The 21,534-nt window shown below is 39.4% G+C and overlaps 1 protein-coding gene across 1 annotated transcript; it reads left to right on the top strand.

Moving 5' to 3' along the window:
- The first annotated feature begins 1,622 nt into the window (after positions 1–1,622).
- On the top strand, positions 1,623–12,603 carry LOC113591482 (zinc finger protein 460-like). Its single transcript, XM_027031982.2, has 7 exons — positions 1,623–1,902; positions 5,254–5,343; positions 5,539–5,650; positions 5,747–5,816; positions 6,054–6,108; positions 6,431–6,617; positions 8,620–12,603. Exons 1-7 carry the CDS (start codon positions 1,655–1,657, stop codon positions 10,273–10,275), a joined length of 2,418 nt encoding a protein of 805 aa, XP_026887783.2. The 5' UTR covers positions 1,623–1,654; the 3' UTR covers positions 10,276–12,603.
- The last annotated feature ends 8,931 nt before the right edge of the window (positions 12,604–21,534 follow it).

Genomic DNA, 21,534 nt, shown 5'->3' with positions numbered 1-21,534 from the left:
ACATACTGCATGTCTGTATTTTATCTGAGCAGCACAGAATGAAGAAAGGAAAAGTTCTACAATGTCTACAGCGCACAGAATATCATAGGGAACCCCCCCCCCCCACACACACAGATTACTGTACTCTACACTGTATACACAACCTTTGTCCATGTACCTTGAATGTTAAATTCTCTCATCCTCATTTTTAGGAATTAACACATTCATCCTACTCTGTTATTTATTATGACTGTCCACATTTCATACTGCTCTGGTTTTGCTGCTACTTTACACATTTATGGTGCACTGTTTAATACTGCCACACACTTTATTATAATACTGTACTTGACTGCTATACTTGCACATTTCCTCAATTGTATTACTTATTGCATTTCTAATTTTTCATTGCATTCTAGTAAGGAAGCTGCAAACATAATCTCTTTGTACCTGTGCAATGACAATAAAGATTTTCTATTCTTTAAACAAACAAACAAACAAACAAAAACTCTTCAGTGCCCCATGACAGTAATGGCTTCACATGACAGGGCAGAACTTCAATTGTTCATCTGTGTTTCCTTTCCTTGCCTCCTTTTCTCACCTCCTAACTCCTCCCTCTGATGAAACAAGGAAAAGATGTGAGGAATCAACGCTAAATGGATTTACCAAATGAGATGTCCTCGTTCACTCTGTTATCACTTTCATTATCACTGCGACATTACTTGTTGATGTGATACACATCTGTATTATTGGTCACTGGGCTTTTGGATCTGCCGATGTCCAAAAGGCACCATGTTAACCACGTGGTTCCCTTGTATGGAAAAACACATGTTGAAATTATTTATTTCATTTATTTAATCTGAAAACGTGTGCAAAACGGGCATCGGAAGAACATGCTTAATCTGTGCAACGTATTGATCATGAAAACCTAAATGTGACAATTATTAGATCAATATGAAATACAGAACAATATAAATGTATGTAAATAGATGTCACTTCTGCCTTTTAAAACTAATTTAGTGCAATTAGTTTCTGGGTCACGGGCTGAAGGAGGTTGAACAGAGGAATCGAGGAGGCAGCAATTACACATTTGGGATCTACCCATTATTTGTGAAATCATTAGGGGTTCTCTTCGAAACAACCTACTACATACTGTATACTGCACTCAGTATATACTGTATACTGCATACTAGTCTGAGTAGTAGTATGCAGTATAGTATCCAGTAAGCGACAAACACAACAACGACGTGGTCATGCCATACTGCAAAGTCATGTGGACCTACGACTGTTCTGCCTACGTTGGAAAGATTTTCCACATTGTTGCACGATAGGATGCAGTAGGTCTGGTCGCAAACTGGAATATTTGGCCGAAGTGGTACATGCTCCGGGTATCTTTTGCGTACTGGACAATTTTATTTTGGTAGCATACTGCATACTGATTTGGGGCCCAACCAGTACGCGAGTAATATGCAGTAAGCCATTTCGCACACATCCAGGCTCCTTTGGCTCCACGAAGTGCTCCTAATATCATTTGTAATAATTCACCGCGCCAGAATCAAAATAGCCAATCACAGCCAGGAGGTGTGTCTGACGGAGTGTCAATCACTGCTCGTGCACGCGCATACCCTCACTCTGTCAAGCTCAGTCAGTGTGCTGTTTCAGGAGCTTCGCAAAAATAATGGCGAACAAACCACCACCACCACCGAAAAAACTGCCTATCCCTCCTTTGCCAACAACAGCTTACACCACAAAGACAAGTAAACAGAAGAAGACAAATGAAGAAAAGCAAGCTAAAAAGAAAGAATTAGACCGAGCCCGAGATAAAACAAGGATAAACATCGGGGCGGCTTTTGAGAGGTGGAAGGCGTTACGGGATCTCAAAGGATTCAAAATCGATGCGGAGTTAGCCACATTTCTGCTCGACAGGTAATTAGCCTCTGCTTGTTTTTTTATTTGATTTTCGGAAAAATAATCACAAAGGTAAGATGGTAATTGTTACAGTTACATTCCATAGTACGTTTCTCGTTTTACTGTGATGTTGCAGTCTGGCTCACGTTAGCCATCTAGCTAGGTTAACTTGTTTATAGTGATAGCTAGGACTACAGGTTAGCGTTGTTTTATTTGAAAGTTGCTGAAAGCATCATTGTGAAGTGCCCAGGCAGTCGTATCGTTTTGGTGTTTCTCCTGATGCGTGTGTTCCTGTGCTTACAGCTAAACGTTCTCATAACTGTTTAACCTACTGCATATTTAGCACTATTCACGACAGTTTCTGTTATCAAGCAAACCTCTAGCGTTAAGTATTGAAATAACTAGCTCTTTCACTGAAGAGACATTGCTGTAGATTAATTTTCATGCCCAAAAGATTTTTTGTTGGTTGGCCAGCAGTGTGGACATTTCACATTAACGACTTGCCGCGACAGCTGTCTACTGGGTCTTTTTGAGAGTTATACTGGGAGCAGCTTATTCAAATGCAGTCTGGAAGCCTGCTGTTTATAGACTAACAATAACCCATAGTTGATAATATTTGTCTGTAATTTCAATGTCAAGAAGCTAAATTTCGTAGTGGGTGTGCTGTTAATAGACGAGAATAATATTCGCGTTCCAGTTCATAAATGAAAACTTGTTTCCTTTCGGTGAAATTCACCGTTTTTAATATCAAAACTGGAGTGGGTAACTTATATTAGAATCATTTTAAAATTGATTTTTAAAAAGCCTTTACATCCCAATAGGAAACAATACAAAAAGTATACAGATACTCGGTATCTGTGATAGCCGCAGCACTGTGTTAAAAAAAAAAGCCCTGTCCAGTCACTACACTGGGATTGAAAGTATTGATTGCATGGCCTACTTGCCTGTCTTCCTGCGTACGTACCTCACGATTTGCCCACCTGCAGGCTACACGTGTACTCGTTTGTGCATGAGAGGAAATGCAAAAAGTAATATGCATTAACATTGCTATGAGTTTTACTATTTTTCTCTGTTGAACAGGTAGCAAGTTATCCAGTTTGTTATATTTATTGGGAATGATGTTTTCCTGAATTATGTAGCCAACGTAGCTAGCGTTGCCTAGTTAACTACTCTTAGCTATATTATGTATCAGTCTGTTATCTAAAGTTTGTTGTATGTAATCTGTGTTGTAAATCATCTGTGTTCGTCTATGTCTGCAATGTAACGTAGGTTTGAGCAGGTGTCGTTTGATGGTGTTTCTTATGATTATGAATAAACATTCAAAACTAACTGAGGTGGGCAGTATTTCTGCTGCCAGTAAGACGAATCCTTGCTCTCCCTCCTCTTTCAAACACAACACTGCAGCCATTCGCAGACATTTTCAGCCTATCTGTTGTCGTTATTTTAATTATAATGAGCAGTCAAAAGTAAGATGCCGTCTACGCCTTACAACATATTTGAAGCGCGTTGTGTGTAGTCGCAGTTGCGTTTAACGAAACAGCTAGAAACTGCTATCTACCAGAGCGAATACATTGAACTTGTCAGAAATGGTCTACTATCTGAAAGGCAGATCTCACTTCTGTTTATCGTTTAAAATAAACATTGCGCCGTTCATTAAGCTGGCGTTGGCTTTTTATTCAAGTTTACTGTGCCACCTTAAATCAAATAACGAAAAGATGAAAGAAACAAGAATCAAGGTGGAACAAAAAATTAGAATAAGAACTACAGTCGGATACATTGTTAAGAACTGGTGAAAAGCTGTCAGATATTTTTAAATTACTCTTAAACATATTTGTTCAATGATTATGAAACAGCCATTATACTGACGCCCAGTGGCCTGGATATTTCAGAGCATCTGTACCAAATCCATTTTGAAATCTGCAACCTGCGACCAACTCTGTGGAGCATAAACTGGTTCATTTGATGTATTCAAAAAAACTATTTTTTAAAAAAAATCTTATTTCAGCTGCACTTTATAGCATGTAAAATAGCATGTAAATGTAAAAACAGTCAATTTCATAAACAGCTACTTTTTGGTGGTAAAAATAGACCTATTGCTTTAAAGCCAAAGCATTTTTTTCTTCAATTTTTGGTCAGCAGTGACAGGTTTTCAGTGCATGTGATGGCTGGATATAGTTAGTATATAACCAGCTTGGTATAAACATGCTAGGAGAAGCTGCAGAAGTAGCTTGAGACATTTGAATGAATATTTTCTGCACTTGAATGTGCAGTTAAATTCTGGAAAGATTGTGCCCATACCTTATTCTTTCCCCATCGTTTAAACTTGTGTGCACCAGAATGTTTTTTTTCATATTCAAATTCTGATTTGTTGAGAACATTTTTGGACTCGCTTACAGCAAGTTGTGTTTGATGAACCTATCACCATTTTCAGTCCTCTTGAGTTTTCATGCATAGTTGTGTTCACCTACTTAACCTCTAGAGGTAATGTTTCTTGAATCTTGTGAATAGTGTGTGCTGCATTTATGGTGTGCTGAATCACAAACTGCAGGCTGTCTACTGCATGCTTGATGTAACAAAACCTAATGGCCACAGTATAATGTATTTTACTAGGGAAATGCTGAGAGGTGAGGCTTTGTTGGGTTGTGAAAAACTTTCAGAATAGAATAGTATATTGTTGTGTGATTATGGTTAGTGATAGACCAACCTGGGTTTTTCAATGGTGGATGCTGATATTTAGAGTGTAGGCTGATGGTCGATGTATAATGCTGCTGATATGATTTTTTTTTTAATCTTATTCATATTAAATTGTTGAAATATATAACAAATGAGACACAAAACTGCTGAACTTGTAACTTATTTTTAAAAGTTATTGGTTGCATTGTCTCTGTTAATTATATTTGCACTCTGTGTGCAGTAAACTTTGAACTGCATTTGATTGCATTTTAAATTTAAAAAATGTACCAACTAAATGTCCACAGGAAATGACAAAATTAACTTTGATTGGCCTGATTATCTGAAAATGGAATTTAATCAGCTGATTAATCAGTTTACTATTAGTTTTGGTAACATTTCAATCTGAAAGTTGCAGGTTTCCAGTCCATAGAAAATATGTAGAATAAGAAAGACAGGATCCAAAATCCATTTTAATATGGATCAAATGTTAGTTGTACACAATTTGGCAGTGTAATGTGTAGAGGCATGGTGATTGAATTGCTGAAATTGTCGAGCCAACTTAAACTGAAATATAATGCAAATATTATATTGAAACAGTTAATTGGATGGGAGTGTCACTGCACGCAGTCCAGCACTTCACAAGTTCCCGAAATTGGTGTTGGAATCTTACTTGAAATTCTAATTTTGCTTTCACAGTTTTACAAAAGGAGGACCAGACAAATCCCTCACAGAATCAAGAACTGAATGGACCTTATCAGATGAGTTGGTTGATGAAAAAACAAATAGGTGAAATTGAACCTTTCCTCACTTTAAACTTTGGATTAAGGAATAATTGTGGCTAACTCATTTTCTGTCACCTGTGGCATATAGTAGAGAATTCAAGGTCTTTACTGGTGCTTCAGAAGAGATAAAACTAAAAGGAAAAGATGTAATCAATGCAATCAGCTTTCTGAATTCATTTACCTTTTTGTCCATTTGAAGTGGAAATTCTGAATCTCAGGTTTGGGGTGCAAACCAGATGCCACGGGGTAAGGTGACTGCACCAACCTTCTTTCAGTTAAATGAACACAATGCACCGATGGAGATAGAGTTGGTAAGTTATGCACCATACAACAAATTGGCAGCAAAAGCTACAGAAAAGCGGCATGTTTTACTCCTTCTCATTCTGTGATTTCAATGAATGTCATAGGAGTTAACAAGAAGCATGACGAATAATCCATTGTCAGATCCACAGAGAGAAATCAAAAGGGAAAGAAAAGGTAAGTAAAGACTTCTGTTCACAAATGTATAAATTTTATGAAAAATAAAAGCTGTAACGGTCCTTTCTGGTGACATTAATCTTTCCATGTAACATTCTTTTTAATGTCCAACAATCTCGGGACAAATTAAGGGTCTAGAGTACACTAGAATCCATTATTAACAAACTGAAGGGTTGACTGTAGGTTGAAAAGCTTGTCAAACAAACATTTAAAAAGGCTTGATTTCATCCCTCCCAGATGTGCAAATGAGGCCATTCACTCCAGATGAAGAAGGAAACTGCAATCTATCAGAGTAGGTCATTTCATATTTAACACAGCTGTAGTCATTTATTAAAGACTAGTTGATTCAGCTATAAAGTGTGCATTTTAGATTTAATCTAAATGTACAAGTAAAAATGATCATTTTTAATGTTGGTGTGCTTGGTTAGTTAGAAATGTTATTTTACTTTCCCCCTTAAGACTGAAGAAAATAAGACAATTAAAACTTGTAAAAGTAATATAAAAATCAGCAGACCAAAATCCTCTGTATTTTGTCCAGAGGTTGTAGGATGTTATGACTTGAATGGACTCTATCTTTCCTTTCCTCTACTTTTATAGTCACTATTTTGTTACAGGAGCAGTTATGCAATCTTGAGCAAGGAGATTTTGGTGTTGCTGATGTTCCGCTGTTTGGAATGCTCCAGTGAGTGCCGTGTGCGGGGTAAAGGCAAAGGCGGGAGTCTCTCACTCAGACAAGAGTGTCTAATCTGCTGTAACTACAGAATCTGGACCTCTCGACCAGCTGACATGCCAAAAGAGAAGGTGTGTATGTCCGGGCAAAGACTGCTTGTTACTGTTGATGTGTGTACATGGGTTTTTACAGCAAGCGCAAACAAATGTGATATCAAATAAGGTCCTAAAAATCTCTGTCTTTCTCTGTATATATTGCATATTACATATATGTACATATAGTACATATTAGTCAGTCTTTGTAACTGTATTATCTGGTAAAACACAAATTAATTTATGATATGAATAAGGTCTTAAAAATGTCTCTCTTTCTCCATATACAGCTCTGGAAAAAAATGAGACCACTACAAAATTCAGTTTCTTTAGTTTTACAATTGATGAGTATGTGTTTGACCAGGCTGAGCAGTTTTGTTTTATTATATAACCTACTGGCAACATTTCTTATTTCTTATTTATTCCAGATAAAAATATTATATTTTAGAGCTTCTTCTTTTTTTTTTTCTTTTTTTTTTTTTTTAAATGAAAATGACTAATGGTCAAAATAACAAAACAGTTACAGAAATTTCATACCACAAATGGTGCAAAGAAAACAAGCTCATATTCATTTATAAACAACACAATACTAATATTTCAACTTAGGATGAGTCAAGAAATCAATATTTGGTGGAATAACCCTGATTTTTAATCACAGCTTTCATGCGTAATGGCACGCTTTCCACCAGTCTCACATTGGCTAAGAAATTGCAGGAGCTCGGCTTTGTTTGATGGCTTGTGACCATCCATCTTCCTCTTGATCACATTTCAGAGGTTTTCAATGGGGTTCAGGTTTGGAGATTGGGCTGGCCATGATAGGGTCTTGATCCGGGGGTCCCTCATCCACACTTTGATTGACCTGGCTTTGTGACATGGAGCATTGTCCTGTTGAAAAAACAATCAATCATCAGAGCTTGGGAACATCAGAGCAGAAGGAAGCAAGTTTTCTTCCAGCACAGTTTTGTAAGTGCCTTGATTCATGTGTCCTTCACATGACACACATCTGCCTGATTCCAGCCTTGCTGAAATACCCCCAGATTATCACCAATCCTGCACCAAATTTCATAGCGGGTGCAAGACACACTGGCTCGTAGGCCTCTCCAGGTCTCCATCTAACCATTACACGACCAGATGTTGGATAAAGCTGAAAATTGCACTCATCAGAGATGACGACCTTACTCCAGTCCTCTATGGTCCAATCCTTATGATCTTTTGCAAACTTCAGTCTGGCTCTTCTTTGTTTCTCATTGATGAAGGGCTTTTTTGTAGCTTGTTTTGAAGCCTGTTTAGAACTGTCCTCGCTGTGCAATTCACCCCAGCTGCCGCATGCCATTCTTTTTGTAGGTCACTAGATGTCATCTTACGGTTGTTAAGTGACATTTGAATGAGGTGGCGATCATTGCGGTCGGTAGAGTTGTTTTCGACCTCTGCCAGTCTGTAGCTGTTGTCCCATGTGTTTGCTGCTTGACCTTGTTCTTATGAGCCGTAGTGTCTGAAATTTTCAAGATAGAAGCAACCTGATGCTCACTGTTTCCCTCTGCCAGTAAAGCTACAATTGAGCCATTCTTTTCCTCATTAAGAACCTTTCTTTTCAACTCTTGGCATGGTCTGTAGCTGTATTTTGACTACACTTACTTTTTGGGTAGTCCTAGCACTGCTTTTCCCATCCAGCTGGTTCTATAACAAGAGAATAGTGATGACCGCAGCATTGGTTTTTATACTGTTGCACGGTAGAATAGGATTTTGTTAAGGTGATTACCTATTCAGCATCTCAATAAGTAGAATGAGGTGTGTCTATGAAGGAATTCAGGAAACACTTGAATGGAATGGCTGCTGTACATGTGGAGATGCTGATTTAAGAAACAATTGGAGTGGTCTCATTTTTTTCCAGAGCTGTATATTGCATTTTGGGAGAACATTTTTGTAACTATTTATTATCTGGTAAAACACAGACAATATTTTTTTCATTATTCAATTGGGAAATACTCTTAGAACATATTTTGTAGTTCTAAAAACTTTCTGTATTCTTTCTCCTCCCCAGGTGACGGATATGTCTTTGATCCTATTGTGTGATGACATTTGTCCTCAGACATCTGACAGCTTACCTCTGATTGTTGATCAGGAAGCCACAAATGTTAAGTGTGATGATAGCCTGCTGAAGGCAAGTCCCCCAATGCAAACACATCTGGACAAAGCCTTAGACAGCACTGTTCAGGACGATGCTGACAATGACATCTCAAGTTTTGTAGTAAAAGAAGAAAAAGAAAATGAGAGGGAGGAAGAGGAGGAGAGCCTCCTGATGGAGACACTTGAGGACACTGTTTACATTTCTTCTGTGCAAGGAGACACTAACGGTGAAAACGACTGTGGTTTTAACATCTCTAAACCATTTGGCCCTGAGAGTCCTGCCTTGTTGACTGACCACAAAGAAGTGGTTATTGATGAGAACAATGGGGTAAAGTTAGTTGAGAAAGCCAGTGATCAGACCTCTATAAAAAAGCAAGAAGACGGTTCAGAAGAGAGTCTGCTGAGCTCCTCATATGAGCCCACAGTCAGCTCCGATGAAGAATTTTCTGGGGCAGAGTCTGCCAAGAAGCCTCAAAAACCATTCCAGAACACTATTAAGCCAATTATTTGGTGTATAGACTGTGAAGCTGTGGCTAAAATGTCCTGTACAATTCGACGCCACCAGAAGATCTATGGCTGTGTGGAGTGTGTAGCTGGCAAAGATGTAGAGTGCCTAAGGTTCAAAGACTTCTCTGTTCACTTTAGCGACATCATAACTTTTCATAAGCATGCCATAGACGTGCATGGTGCCACAGAAAACCCCCCAGAAAACAGGGTGTGTGAGGACTGCAATAAGACAATCAGGGTGGAGACTGATCCCAACAAAAAGGGTCATGTGTGCGAGTACAAGATCAAACCGTTCTCTTGCCATCTGTGTCGTAAGCGCTTCTTCACAGAGATTGGCCAGAAAGTTCATTACCGTAGACTGCATGGGGACTACACACACACCTGCAAGTACTGCATGATGGCGTTTAACACAAAACCGTCAAAGCTCCAGCATGAGCAGACTCACTATGAGGACAAGCTTCCCTACCTTTGCCCAGACTGTCCAGAGAAGTTTAAAGATTTTATTGGACGTAATCAACACTTGAAGTGCCACAGAGGGCAAAATAAATATATCTGCCACACATGTGATAGAAATTTTGTCTCTCTACAAGGATACGAACGTCACATGCGCATCCACTCCGGTGAGAAGCCCTACACCTGCCAAGTATGTGAACGTTCCTTCAACCAGGCCGGACACCTGAAGTCCCACATGCGTCTCCACACAGGGGAAAAGCCATTCATGTGTGAGCAGTGTGGGGAGTGTTTCAACCACAACGTCAGCCTGAAGAACCACCTGCTCCGGCATCACAGTATCGACTCCACCCAAACAGCTGTAGAAGAGAGCAAACTCATAAATACATTTGCCTCCAGCATGGGGAACAAAGATCTACAGAAAAAAAAGCGAGTGAAGAGGAACTCTTCTATTTCCACTTTGGAAGAGGAGGAGCCGCTGTGTGACCCAAATTCGGACTACCAGGAGGAGAGCGAGGAATACGATTCTGAAGGAAAGGGATGGAAAAGAGGACGAAAGAAGAATGCTAGGAGGGAAAAAATGAGCAAAAAGGCAAAGCGACACAGAAGATAACAAATGACCTGGAAGTATACTGAACTAGAAATTCACTTTTATGGATGTAAGGTATTAGTAGACCACAGGAGTATGCGTTTCTCAGCTGCAAGCAGGAATTGCCCAAAGTACTTGCACACTAGATAAAAGCTGGCTAAAGCTGGCTGTTTTGTTTACTTTTTGTATTATTTTTTTATTATTTAACTTATTTATCTAATTCACTGTACATTGTAGCAGGTTTGCATCTGTGTTGTTACAAAACGTGTTACTGCAGTGCAAGTAGTGGCCTAGCGATTCCTGATTGTGAAATACTTTGATCTTGCAATTCAGTGCCTTAATTCCCTGCCGTTACATTCATGATGCTAATACAATTTTATAAGATAAAACTAAAGTATATGTCTGCATTTACAAAATAAAGGTGCTGAATGTAATGAATGAATGTATTGAAATGTCTCAGGTCCAATATTGGGGCTTAAAAGCTACACAAAAATAAGCGTGCACATATAGGAAGTGTTCAAATTAGTATGCATTATTTTATGCTGAGTTGCCATATTTTTCCATACACTTACTGTGGCTATAACTAGGCTAGCAGCCTTTTTTCATTCAATTATATGTACTCAGAACAGAAGTTAACTAACTAATAGTAACTTATGGTTTATTCACTGCACAATTGTGTAATAATTTCTAGATAACTCACTAGGATTTCAATGGCTATAGCTAAGAATTTAGCAATTAGATTAAAGGCGGTCACTCTGAACACAGAAGTGTCCAAACATGTCTAACCAATGTTTTGATAAAGAAAAAATAAAATGGTTGGAATCTAGAGATGAGGAAGAAAGGGATGAAATCATCATCAATTATCAAAGGACAGGCTTTATCTAGATGGACAAAACTGAAGGAGAATGCTCGATTTATGACTGATGCTGAGGTTGCTCTATATTGGGTGGACTGGTAAATCCTCTAGTTTCTCTAGCTAATGTAATGTTGCTTTGAAGTGACATGTAGACTATTTAATTAGCCAACTAAATGCTGTGAAATGGAAAATGGCACAGATGTTCAGGTTTATGTAAAGTGCATAAGTTGCATCTTTCTGGCTGTCAGTTGGTCCCTGGCTGAAGTGAATATCAGCCATCTAGTTTGACACTGGTGCATTAAAAAAAAAAAAATACAAACAACCCACAAAATATCTATATTTGAAAAAAATATCAGAGCTGCTTTACATAAACGTGACATAATGGGAGACGCATTTGACTACCAAGAGTAAATGTGGTTTGTCAGGATGCAATCCACATACTGTTATCACTAAACAACCAGGGGCATTCCAGAAAGTGGGTTTAGCAACTAACCCGGATCTGTTGGAGCTTGGAGTTCAGGGAAACAGGTTTTCTGTTCCAAAACCCGGGTTCAGAATAAGTGTAGATTAGTTGTTATGGCAACATATGCTGTGAAACTAACCTAGCAGGTGTACTAGACAAAAAATTAATTGTCAGCACATCGAACATGCAGCAAAAAGATTCCTAAAACTGTTCCTAGATGATTAAAATCAAAAGTCACCATCAAATTTCACGATAGACTAGGATCGTGGATTTGCCCTCATTGTAATTTGTTAATGTGTCTCCATTAGAAACCAACTCCGTTTTACAACAGGAAACATCCTTTCATTTTAAAATATGGCAGCTTCCAAAAGTGTTATGTACAGGAAAGCTTCTTCCCTTGAAGACTTGGTGGTTACCTCAGAAATTTCCAGAATTACAGTGGGCTTGAGAAGAAATGGCTGTGCTCATTAAATACAAATGATTTAGCTAGTTCGTGCATTCAAATATAGCGTATTTAATGTAATTAACCATCATGCATATGTGTAACTTCTGTGTTATGTCCCACTCGATGCACACAAGGTTATGAATGAAAGGTCTTTCCTTTTATTTTCCACACTGCAACAAGTTCAGCTACCACATTTAATTCCACTGAATGGTCAGCTAGTCAGCTTACATAATAACAATGTAATAAAATATATAAATAAAAGGAAGCTGTGCTCCTACAGTAAGTCATTTGATTATAAATAATAATCTCATAATCTTATCTACATATTCTTATACATGTACATAGTTGCTTTGACTCATATACTCAAATCCCACACCATACATAGAAAACGTCCACTGTTGTGCCGCCAGTGTCCCAAGCGCACTACAGTTCCCAACATGTCCGTCACCCAGTTCACAACCCAGCCAATCACAGACAGTTCATCAGATCATCATCACCGGATTACTGACATCACCTGTTTCCTTATTCTGTTTTGTCTACTGTGTATCGGATCTGGTTTTTGTGTTTCTTCTGATTTATGCCTGCCCCTTTGGATTTGTCTGTCTGGTTTTTTGCTTGCTCTCTGGTTTTTGACTCGGATTCTTTCTCTTCATGATTGCAATTACCCCTGGCTTCGTTTTTCTGGTTCTGACCCTGGCTTGTTCACCCACCACTGATTTGGATTACAATAAAACCCCAACCTCATATCTGCTAGCGTCTGACTTTGCTTGCCCCGTTACATCCACATCATCCATTAAATTTTTTTCCTGATCAATAATTAAAAAATATGAACAGCACCCTCTAGCAATAAACCTCAATTATTTCAAGCTAACTATAAAACATAGCTAGTCTAAGGGAGCGCTAGCTAGCACAAAATATGCTCCGCTTAACTTGTGCCCCATGGCACGCAGCTGACTTAAAAAGTGAACATCAACCTGAACAGGCAAAAACCCCAAAACAAAAAACCAAGTGTACTGTGGGAACATAGCTGAATGCATGTCAATAAATAAATTCTCCTTCACAGAGTGCATGAGAGAAGAGTGGTACCAAACTCCTCACTCAACAGTGATACAAAAGATGCCCTTTACACCTCTAAAATATTGTTCCAATCACTCAAAGAGCAGCAACAAGAAGTCTTAAGAGACACAAGCTAGACATGCACTGACCTGGTGTCTACAACGAGAGAGCATCCTTTATAAAGCAGAACAGGCACTTAAATGTAGAGTTGGGATTTTATACAACTTGGTCATTCATCTCACATAGAAGACATGGGGGGAGGGGCTAACAACTTTGCCAACCCTAGTACAAGTCGGAAAGGTTCTGTGAGTGATCAAGTAGGGAGATAGATCCAGGTTGAGATGTTATATCACTGTCCGTGGAACATACACTAACAACAAAGGACTGAACAGCTGTCAGCATGAACCACCAGCATTATCACACTGAATAAACCAGGTCATGGTACGTAAGCTCCTGTTCTCTATCTCATCAAGCATAGTACAACATAGAGCACTTCCACATGTGATGGCATCATGGTCTGACTGTGCATGGTACGCCAACATATCACTATTCAGAGGAAAGAAATTGACTAGTAACAGGAGATTCCTGTGGACAACTTTGTCTTTGGCTGAAAGCATGTCCTTGACTCTGTAGACATAAATGGCTGACCTCACAGACATGACTTCATATGGACTCAAACCTCGTTTGTCCACAGTCTTGCGTTTCCCTCTTTCATCTCTGTTGGCAAGTAGCACTTTGTCCCCAATGCTAAAGGAGATCCCTTCACCTTGCAGCCATATAGTTTTAGTGTGACGTGTGTGCTCTCTTGGGGTGTTCTCTTGCATACTCCGAGTAGCTTCACAGAGGTCTTTCTTCAGACGGCTTACAAACTCAAGATGGCTCATCACAGTGTCGTTGTTTAGGGCGTGCTGGAAGATAACATCAATGGGGGTAGTCGGAGGACCCTCCCAAATATGAGATAGAATGGTGCGAAGCCAGTAGTCTGATGTTCCATACAATTATAAAAAAAGGTCAACATCTGAAGTATATTCGACCCCATGGGGTGATATGGTGGTATGTGTGTGCACTCCAGCCATTCAAAATTGCCACCTTGGTCAGAATGGATATGCTTGGGAAACCCATAAATGAGGAAGAAGTCCTTCCAGAGACAGCGTGCCACTTGCTTGGCAGATTGATTCTTGCATGGAAAAGCATGTGCCATCTTAGAGAAGTGATCAGTAGGAACCAGAACATCCACATACTTAATCACCCTGCTCTGCAGTCCAAAAATCTATGCAAATGAGTTCCATAGGCTCGGAATTCACAATGTTTATGAGTGGCACATAAGCATGTGTATCAGGTGTCTTGGGGACAGGTCTTAACACGGTTCAGAATGTCACGCTTCATGCTATTCCAAAAAAATCTCTTCCATGCTAAGGACAGCATGCGAGACTGACCCTGATGACCTGCTGCATCATGGAAACCATGCAGAATGTTTCTTCAGGGAGTCAGCAGCAACAGACAGGAAAAGCTTCTTATTTGTGTGGCAATCCTGCTTCACTATATTCTATATCATTCACTATATCATACCATTCCTAACGGTTAGCTTATTCCAATACTTAGGTTTCATGACACAACGAGGCTCAATAGCACACTCAGGCTTGGTGGGCCTTTTGTGCCTCTTCACATAGAACATGGTGCTGCCTATTGTACCATCTTGCTCCTGTAAAGTGAAGAGTTGACTCTGAGGAACAACAGTGGCTCAATCTTCCCCCAAAGGTCAGGCAGCTGCAGCTCCTTCCCCCATTGTTTGACTCAGACCACCGGTGCAATGTGCATCGAAGAGGGCAGAAATCTAGTCAGATGCAACAGAGCCACCCATGACTGTCAGTGTGTTCTTGTTCAAAACCTCTTTTGCTGAACCCTCATTTGTGTCCTGCACAGCCTGACAATTGTTGGACAACCTGAAAGCATCTTAAACAGTCCCATCACTAACACCATTGACTTGACTGAGGAGGAACACATAGGGCACTGACAAGACGGTGACTAACAGGACTGAACAAATGGCTGACAACTCAGTGAATTGGCCACAACATTCTTGGGGCAAGGAATGCATTTCAAGTCAAAGCTGTATGAAGCCACCATTCCAAGAACCACCATCAAGAAGTTTCCCAACCAGAAGCCCTGGGTGGACAGAAATATCCGCGAGGCTCTGAACTCTCGCACTGCTGTCTACAATGTGGGGATCATCAGCGGGAACATGGACGAGTACAAGTCTGCAGCATACGGAGTGTGCAGGGCGGTGAGGGAGGCGAAGCGGCGCTACGGGAAGAAACTAGAGACACAGTTCCAGCAGCGTGGCTCTAGATCCCTGTGGCAGGGACTACGGACGATCACGGACTACAGGAGCCCACCCTCTGGACTGATGAGTGCAGATGAGTCTCTGGCGAACGAGCTGAATACATTCTTCACTCGCTTCGAGGTTACATCTAGCAGCGCTAATGCTAACAGCGGTAATGCTAGCAGCGCTAGTGCTAATGGTACTATCGGCGCAGCCAATGGCGCATGCGCAGGGCCCACCATAGAACAGCGCCCTCTCATCATCACAGAGAGTGACGTGAGGAGAGTGTTTAAAAGGGTGAATACCAGGAAGGCGATGGGACCAGACGGTATCTGTGGGAGGGTCCTCAAAGCCTGCACAGATCAGCTAGCCCCGGTATTCACCGACATCTTCAATCTCTCCCTGACGCTCGGTATCGTCCCATCCAGCTTCAGGCGATCCACCATCGTCCCTGTCCCGAAGAAACCTCAACCCTCCGACCTCAATGACTACCGCCCTGTTGCCCTCACATCAGTCGTGATGAAGTGCTTTGAAAAGCTAGTCAGAGACTTCATCACATCTTCACTGCCAGCCTCCATGGACCCACTGCAGTTTGCATACTCTGTGAACTGACAAGACAAAAGTTGAACATTTTGGAAGGTGTATGTCCCATTACATCTGGCATAAAAGTAACAGAATTTCAGAACAGGAACATCATACCAACAGTAAAATATGGTGGTGGCAGTGTGATGGTCTGGGGCTGTTTTGCTGCTTTAGGGAAAAAATTCATGACTAGGTGTTATATGTGAGTGCCACTGTTGTTGTCCACGTTTTATGTTAATAGACGTCTTTCACAGATGAGGGGGTCTGTGCATCCTGCTCTGCGCCCATCGGCACTCGGGCAGACCGTGTTACAATAACCTTTCAGGAATCACAAATTCTTTGCTTTTTGTATAATGTGTTCATCTATAAATCAGGTTCCTTGTGATTGATGCGATCAGAATTGTGAGAATTTTAGAATGGGAAATGTCTTACTTCAAGCTGGAAGTCTCTCTAATGCTATGAAATCCCTGATAGTGGATAGTGGATAGACAAAGACTGTGGGTTACTTTTGTTTAATGTCTGAATCTTTTACACCTTGTGCTCCACAGTCATGGGTTCATCACTGCACTTCATCCTGCTTTTCTCAGGTCAGTATCAGTTTCATCTCAACAAAATTAAGCCAGAACAACAAGATTATAAGCCATTTTCAATAGTTCATAGCATTATAACAACTTTATCAGTACAATGTAAATTTAGATGATCTCTTGATGGTTTCTTTTGGGTTAAACCAAAATATAATTGAAATAATAAAAAAAATAAAGTAATTCTAGGTAGTGAGGGTTACGAAAACATGTGGCAGTTGTGGAAGGTGTGTAGAACGACAGGTTGATTGACAAAACAAATGTCATGAACAACCGTGAGTATTATACAAAAATCACAAATCACAAATTGAGTAACAAATAAAGAGACCAAGTTGGGTCTCTAGTCAGTGTTCAGTATTTACCACATAGACTGTAGAACTGAAGGGTTGTTAGCAGGTGCCTTTCAGCCACAGACATAAGAAATAAACAAAACCCAAACTCCTGTTCCTTAAGCTCAAGTCACAAGAAATGCAACACCTGTCCTATCTAACTAAAATTAAACAGAACATAAATACACGGACAGCACAGATTTCTTACCCAAGATGTGTAACACTTGGGCCTTGTACATGTTGTATAACATATAGGCACACCCCTGGTAAGCTGCTCTGTTAAGAGCTCTCTATTAACAGCTTACATTTATAAAGTTACCATGTTAACAAAGGGCTTTATGTATGTCTTAAACTCTAAGGTGCCTCCTTCCAAAGGAAAAAGGCTTAAAAATTGTGGTTGGGTGTGTACAGCGTGACATCCTCTAAGCAGAAACAACGTAGTCTGACGTTTGACTCTGGCTATGTTCGAAATAGCCTAATACATACTGTATACTGCATACTGCACTCAGTATATACTGTATACTGCATACTGGTCGCTGTAGTAGTATGCAGTATAGTATCCAGTATGCAACAAATGCAAATCATACTATGAGGTCACGTGAACATCTGAAGTTTCTGCCCACTTGTGAAAAGTTTTTCTGCCACCGTTGCATGACTGGATGCAATACATCACAAAGATTGCTCTGGTCATGCACTGGAATATTTTGCCAGAGTAGTATGTTATCTGGGTACTTGTCACATACTGGAAAAATTTATTTTGGTCACATACTGCATACAGCATACTGATTGGGAGCCCATAATTACGTAAGTAGTATGTAGTAGGCTATTTAGAACACAACCTCTCTCTTCAATCTTCTCCCAACATCCACTTAAAGTTGAAACTCCACCTCCTCACATGAGGTCACACAAAATGGAACTAAATGCACCAATGAGAGAGAGAGAGCAAGAGAGAGCAGTAATTGTGTATATTTGGAGGGCATCTTTATAATGAACATGCCATTGGAATGCTAGTTTGAAAATTTTTCTGTTGTTGATTTATAATCATTAAGAAGATTACACCATTTTTTTTTCTCATAAAAGACATGGCAACTGCTTATAGTTGGTGGGTCTTTCTAAATGTTTATATTATGATATGTAACTCATGTGGTAAAACTTTCAAAATTGCCCAACCTTTTTGGAAAGGGGTGTGACAGAATGTTGACCAAAACAAAAACACTGTAAGCAATTTATATTAATTAAACGTTATTATGATAACTATACTAGTGCAATGCAAATTGTGATAATTTCTCCATGTTTTTATTGTTTATTGTACAACAAACAAACAAATGAAAAAGTAACAAACAAATAAGACAAAGATGCTCCTGCAGATCTTCACAGCACTTCCTACATGTTTACATTAACTCTTTCTCTAACGAATTACATGCTTACTGTATCAGAGGATGTCGTTTCCAGTTACTATTGTTGAAATAACTTCTCTCACACATTTAACAAAATAAGGTGTAAAATAATATAAGATAAAATAACATTTTACATCGGTAAGGTGTTCAGTAACTGGTAGCTGAAGAACCTTTCAGGAAAACATTGTTCAGTCAAGTTACACCTGCAAATGTAAATCCTGTTACAACCTCAGTTTATCACTACAATCCCCATGTGACTGCAGGATGATTGTATTTACTGTGTTTAATGAGTACTGAGAGTACAGTGTTTATAAACATGTACTGATCAGGTATTAATGTGTCCCTACAGGTCTGGGTCTGGTCAGATGGGAGTAACTACACATACCGTGACTGGGGCTCTGGGGAGCCAAACAACCCTGTGGGTGACAACTGTGTGCAGTTATACAATTCACAGTCATACAAATGGAATGATGCAGGCTGCAATTATTCATGTCCATTTATTTGCTATAGAAGTGAGTAGTCCATGATGATTAAATGCAGTACAGCAGTTTCAGGTCCAACACATTTTTAAAGTTTGTGTTTGGAACGGTTTCACTCCCACACTATTTCAGTGTGAGTAAACCTAAATATTGGATTTGGACAGAGCTGAAAAACAAACAAAAAAGCATGTAGAATAAAAGTCCGTCATATGTACAACTATATGTGCATTATTTAAAAATCTAAAATGAATCGTTTGTTCTCTCCCTGCTGTAGAGATCCCACTGATTCTGATTAAACAGGAGATGACATGGAGAGACGCTCTGAGATACTGCAGAGAGAATCATGTGGACCTTGTGTCTGTTCTCACTAATGAAACTCAGGAGTGGGTGGAAACCGTCACTAAAAGTGTCTCCACTCCTAATGTGTGGATGGGTCTGCGTCACACCCGCACCCTGGGCTTCTGGTACTGGGTGAGTGGAGAGTGTATCTGGTACCAGAACTGGGCCCCTGAGAACAGGACAGGAGTGGAAGACTGCAGCAATGGAGAGAGATCAGGAGCAGTGCAGTCTGGAAGTAAGCAGTGGGTCAGCCTGCCAGATATTCAGAAACTCAACGTCATCTGCACCATCTAGTGTAGGTTACATATTTATCTCTGGATAAATAGATTTATAGTGGAAGTAATGCTAATTACTGTCTGCTATTGTAATAGACCTAGAACAGGATGCAGGTTGATCCTCATTATTTAACATCATATCTATTTATAGACATTTATTTTAGAACACGATGCTGCATTTTTCATATATATGCGGAATAATTCAAGTTAATGGTCATAATAGTGCTACTCTACCTATTGAGTCTAATAGTCTTCCTGAAGATGGATAATATTGCAACTTTCACGGAGGGTCTTTTTTTGTACAGTTTTGCCATTTGTTGTTTTAAATAAATTGAGACAAGGCAGGTCTGTATTAAGAAGGGGCAGGTCTATATTGAGAAGAGGGAGGTCTGAGTGGACTAGAGTAAGCCAGCCCAACCCTGTGCCAGGCAGTGCCAAACTCTGAAATATGACAGCTTCCCATTTGACCTTTTCTGATGCTGTAATTGTAGTTGAGTTGATTATACTAAATGAATTTGTTAATTGTAATTAACAAATAATTGAGGCATACACTGCTTAGATGTTTTTGACTATCATATGTAATTTAAAGAGAAAAAATACTGTTTGTATTGTTATATTTAGAATTGTGCAAGTTCTTTCCTAAAAAATAACTTTACACTAACTTTATTTATATTCAAACCTATAGGTTTTATCTTCAATAATGATGGACCAGTTTTGGATATCCTGCTTCATAGATGCCTGTTTCATATGTGTGCTCTTAATGCAAAATCCTACATTAGCTCCAATTCTTTTATAATCGCAACATAAGCAATTAACTTGGATAATACAATGTAATACAATGTTAGCTATAACTACATATGAACTGCTATAAATGGGGTGATGATGATGATAATTACAGTATGACACTCTGACAGGTTAACAACTGACAATATTTTAATTAATCTCATTAACATCACACTTATTTTAGGGAGCACTACTCAAATCATACCACTCAAGCCTCGCCAATAAAATGTCACCACTCAAACCTCATCACTTCTTTTTGCAGCCAAGTTTGCCAAGATATATTTTGCAGCCAGGATATATTCAACTAGTAAAAATGCATGAATACTTGGTGTGATATTAACATGGGATTGTAAAGAGTTACACTGATTATCAATAAGTGTAACTATGTCTGTCATTAAAAAAACCCATCTGCCTTCTATTTCAGCAAGTGATGTGGTCTGCTGTGATCAGTGAGAACCTGGCTGGAGAACTGCCGATTCAGGTTTATGCCCCAGAGAACTGCTCAGTTGGGTTTCGACCCAGACTCATAATAATAATAATATTAATAATAAATTTTATTTCTAAGTAGCTTTCAGGACACTCAAGGACACGTTACAATAGCAAATGAAAAAATGACAACAATTATAAGAAAGAATAACAGGGTAAAACACAAGAATAATAAAATGACAACAAAGTAGATAAATGAAAATAAAATGAGAGATTAAGACATGGTTAAAGTTACAGTAATGAGTGACAACTATGATAAAATACCAAAGCAGTGAGGCAACAGATATAAACAGGATTTACAGATCAGTAAAGGCAGTCTGAAAGAGAAACATTTTTAAATACTTTTTAAAGGTGGATAGTGATGGGCAGAGATGGAGGTGCAAGGGGACAGAGTTCCACAGCTTTGGGCCTACAGCTCTAAAATCTCCATCACCATACGTGTGTAGTTTGGTAGGAGGAACAGAGAGCAAAAGAGCATCTGCAGACCGGAGCAGCCATGAGGGATTGTGTCTGGACAACAGAGCAGAAAGGTAATCAGGAGCCAGACCATGTAAAGATTTAAAAACCAGGAGTAAGATTTTATACTGTATGCGATAATGGACCAGGAGCCAGTGTAGTTTTTTTGTTTTTTTGTTTTTTCTTGTGATCTGGTGTGCGTGAGAACTCTTGCCACTGAATTCTGCACTTACTGAGTTGCAGTAATCCAGTCTGCCTGTAATAAAAGCATGAGATGGAGTTTTATCTACAAAATCCGGGAGTGCGGGATGCAGTCTGGTGATATTTTTAAGGTGTAAGAAGGCAATTTTGGTGATATTATTAATATTTGCCTCAAGAGTCCATAATAAAACTGAGGTTATGGACCTGAGTCACAGAGCAGGTGATAAAACCAAGG

The sequence above is a fragment of the Electrophorus electricus genome, chromosome 19 (assembly GCF_013358815.1).
Source record: "Electrophorus electricus isolate fEleEle1 chromosome 19, fEleEle1.pri, whole genome shotgun sequence".
NCBI lineage: Eukaryota > Metazoa > Chordata > Actinopteri > Gymnotiformes > Gymnotidae > Electrophorus > Electrophorus electricus.
This window is presented reverse-complemented; position numbering and strand designations above follow the sequence as displayed.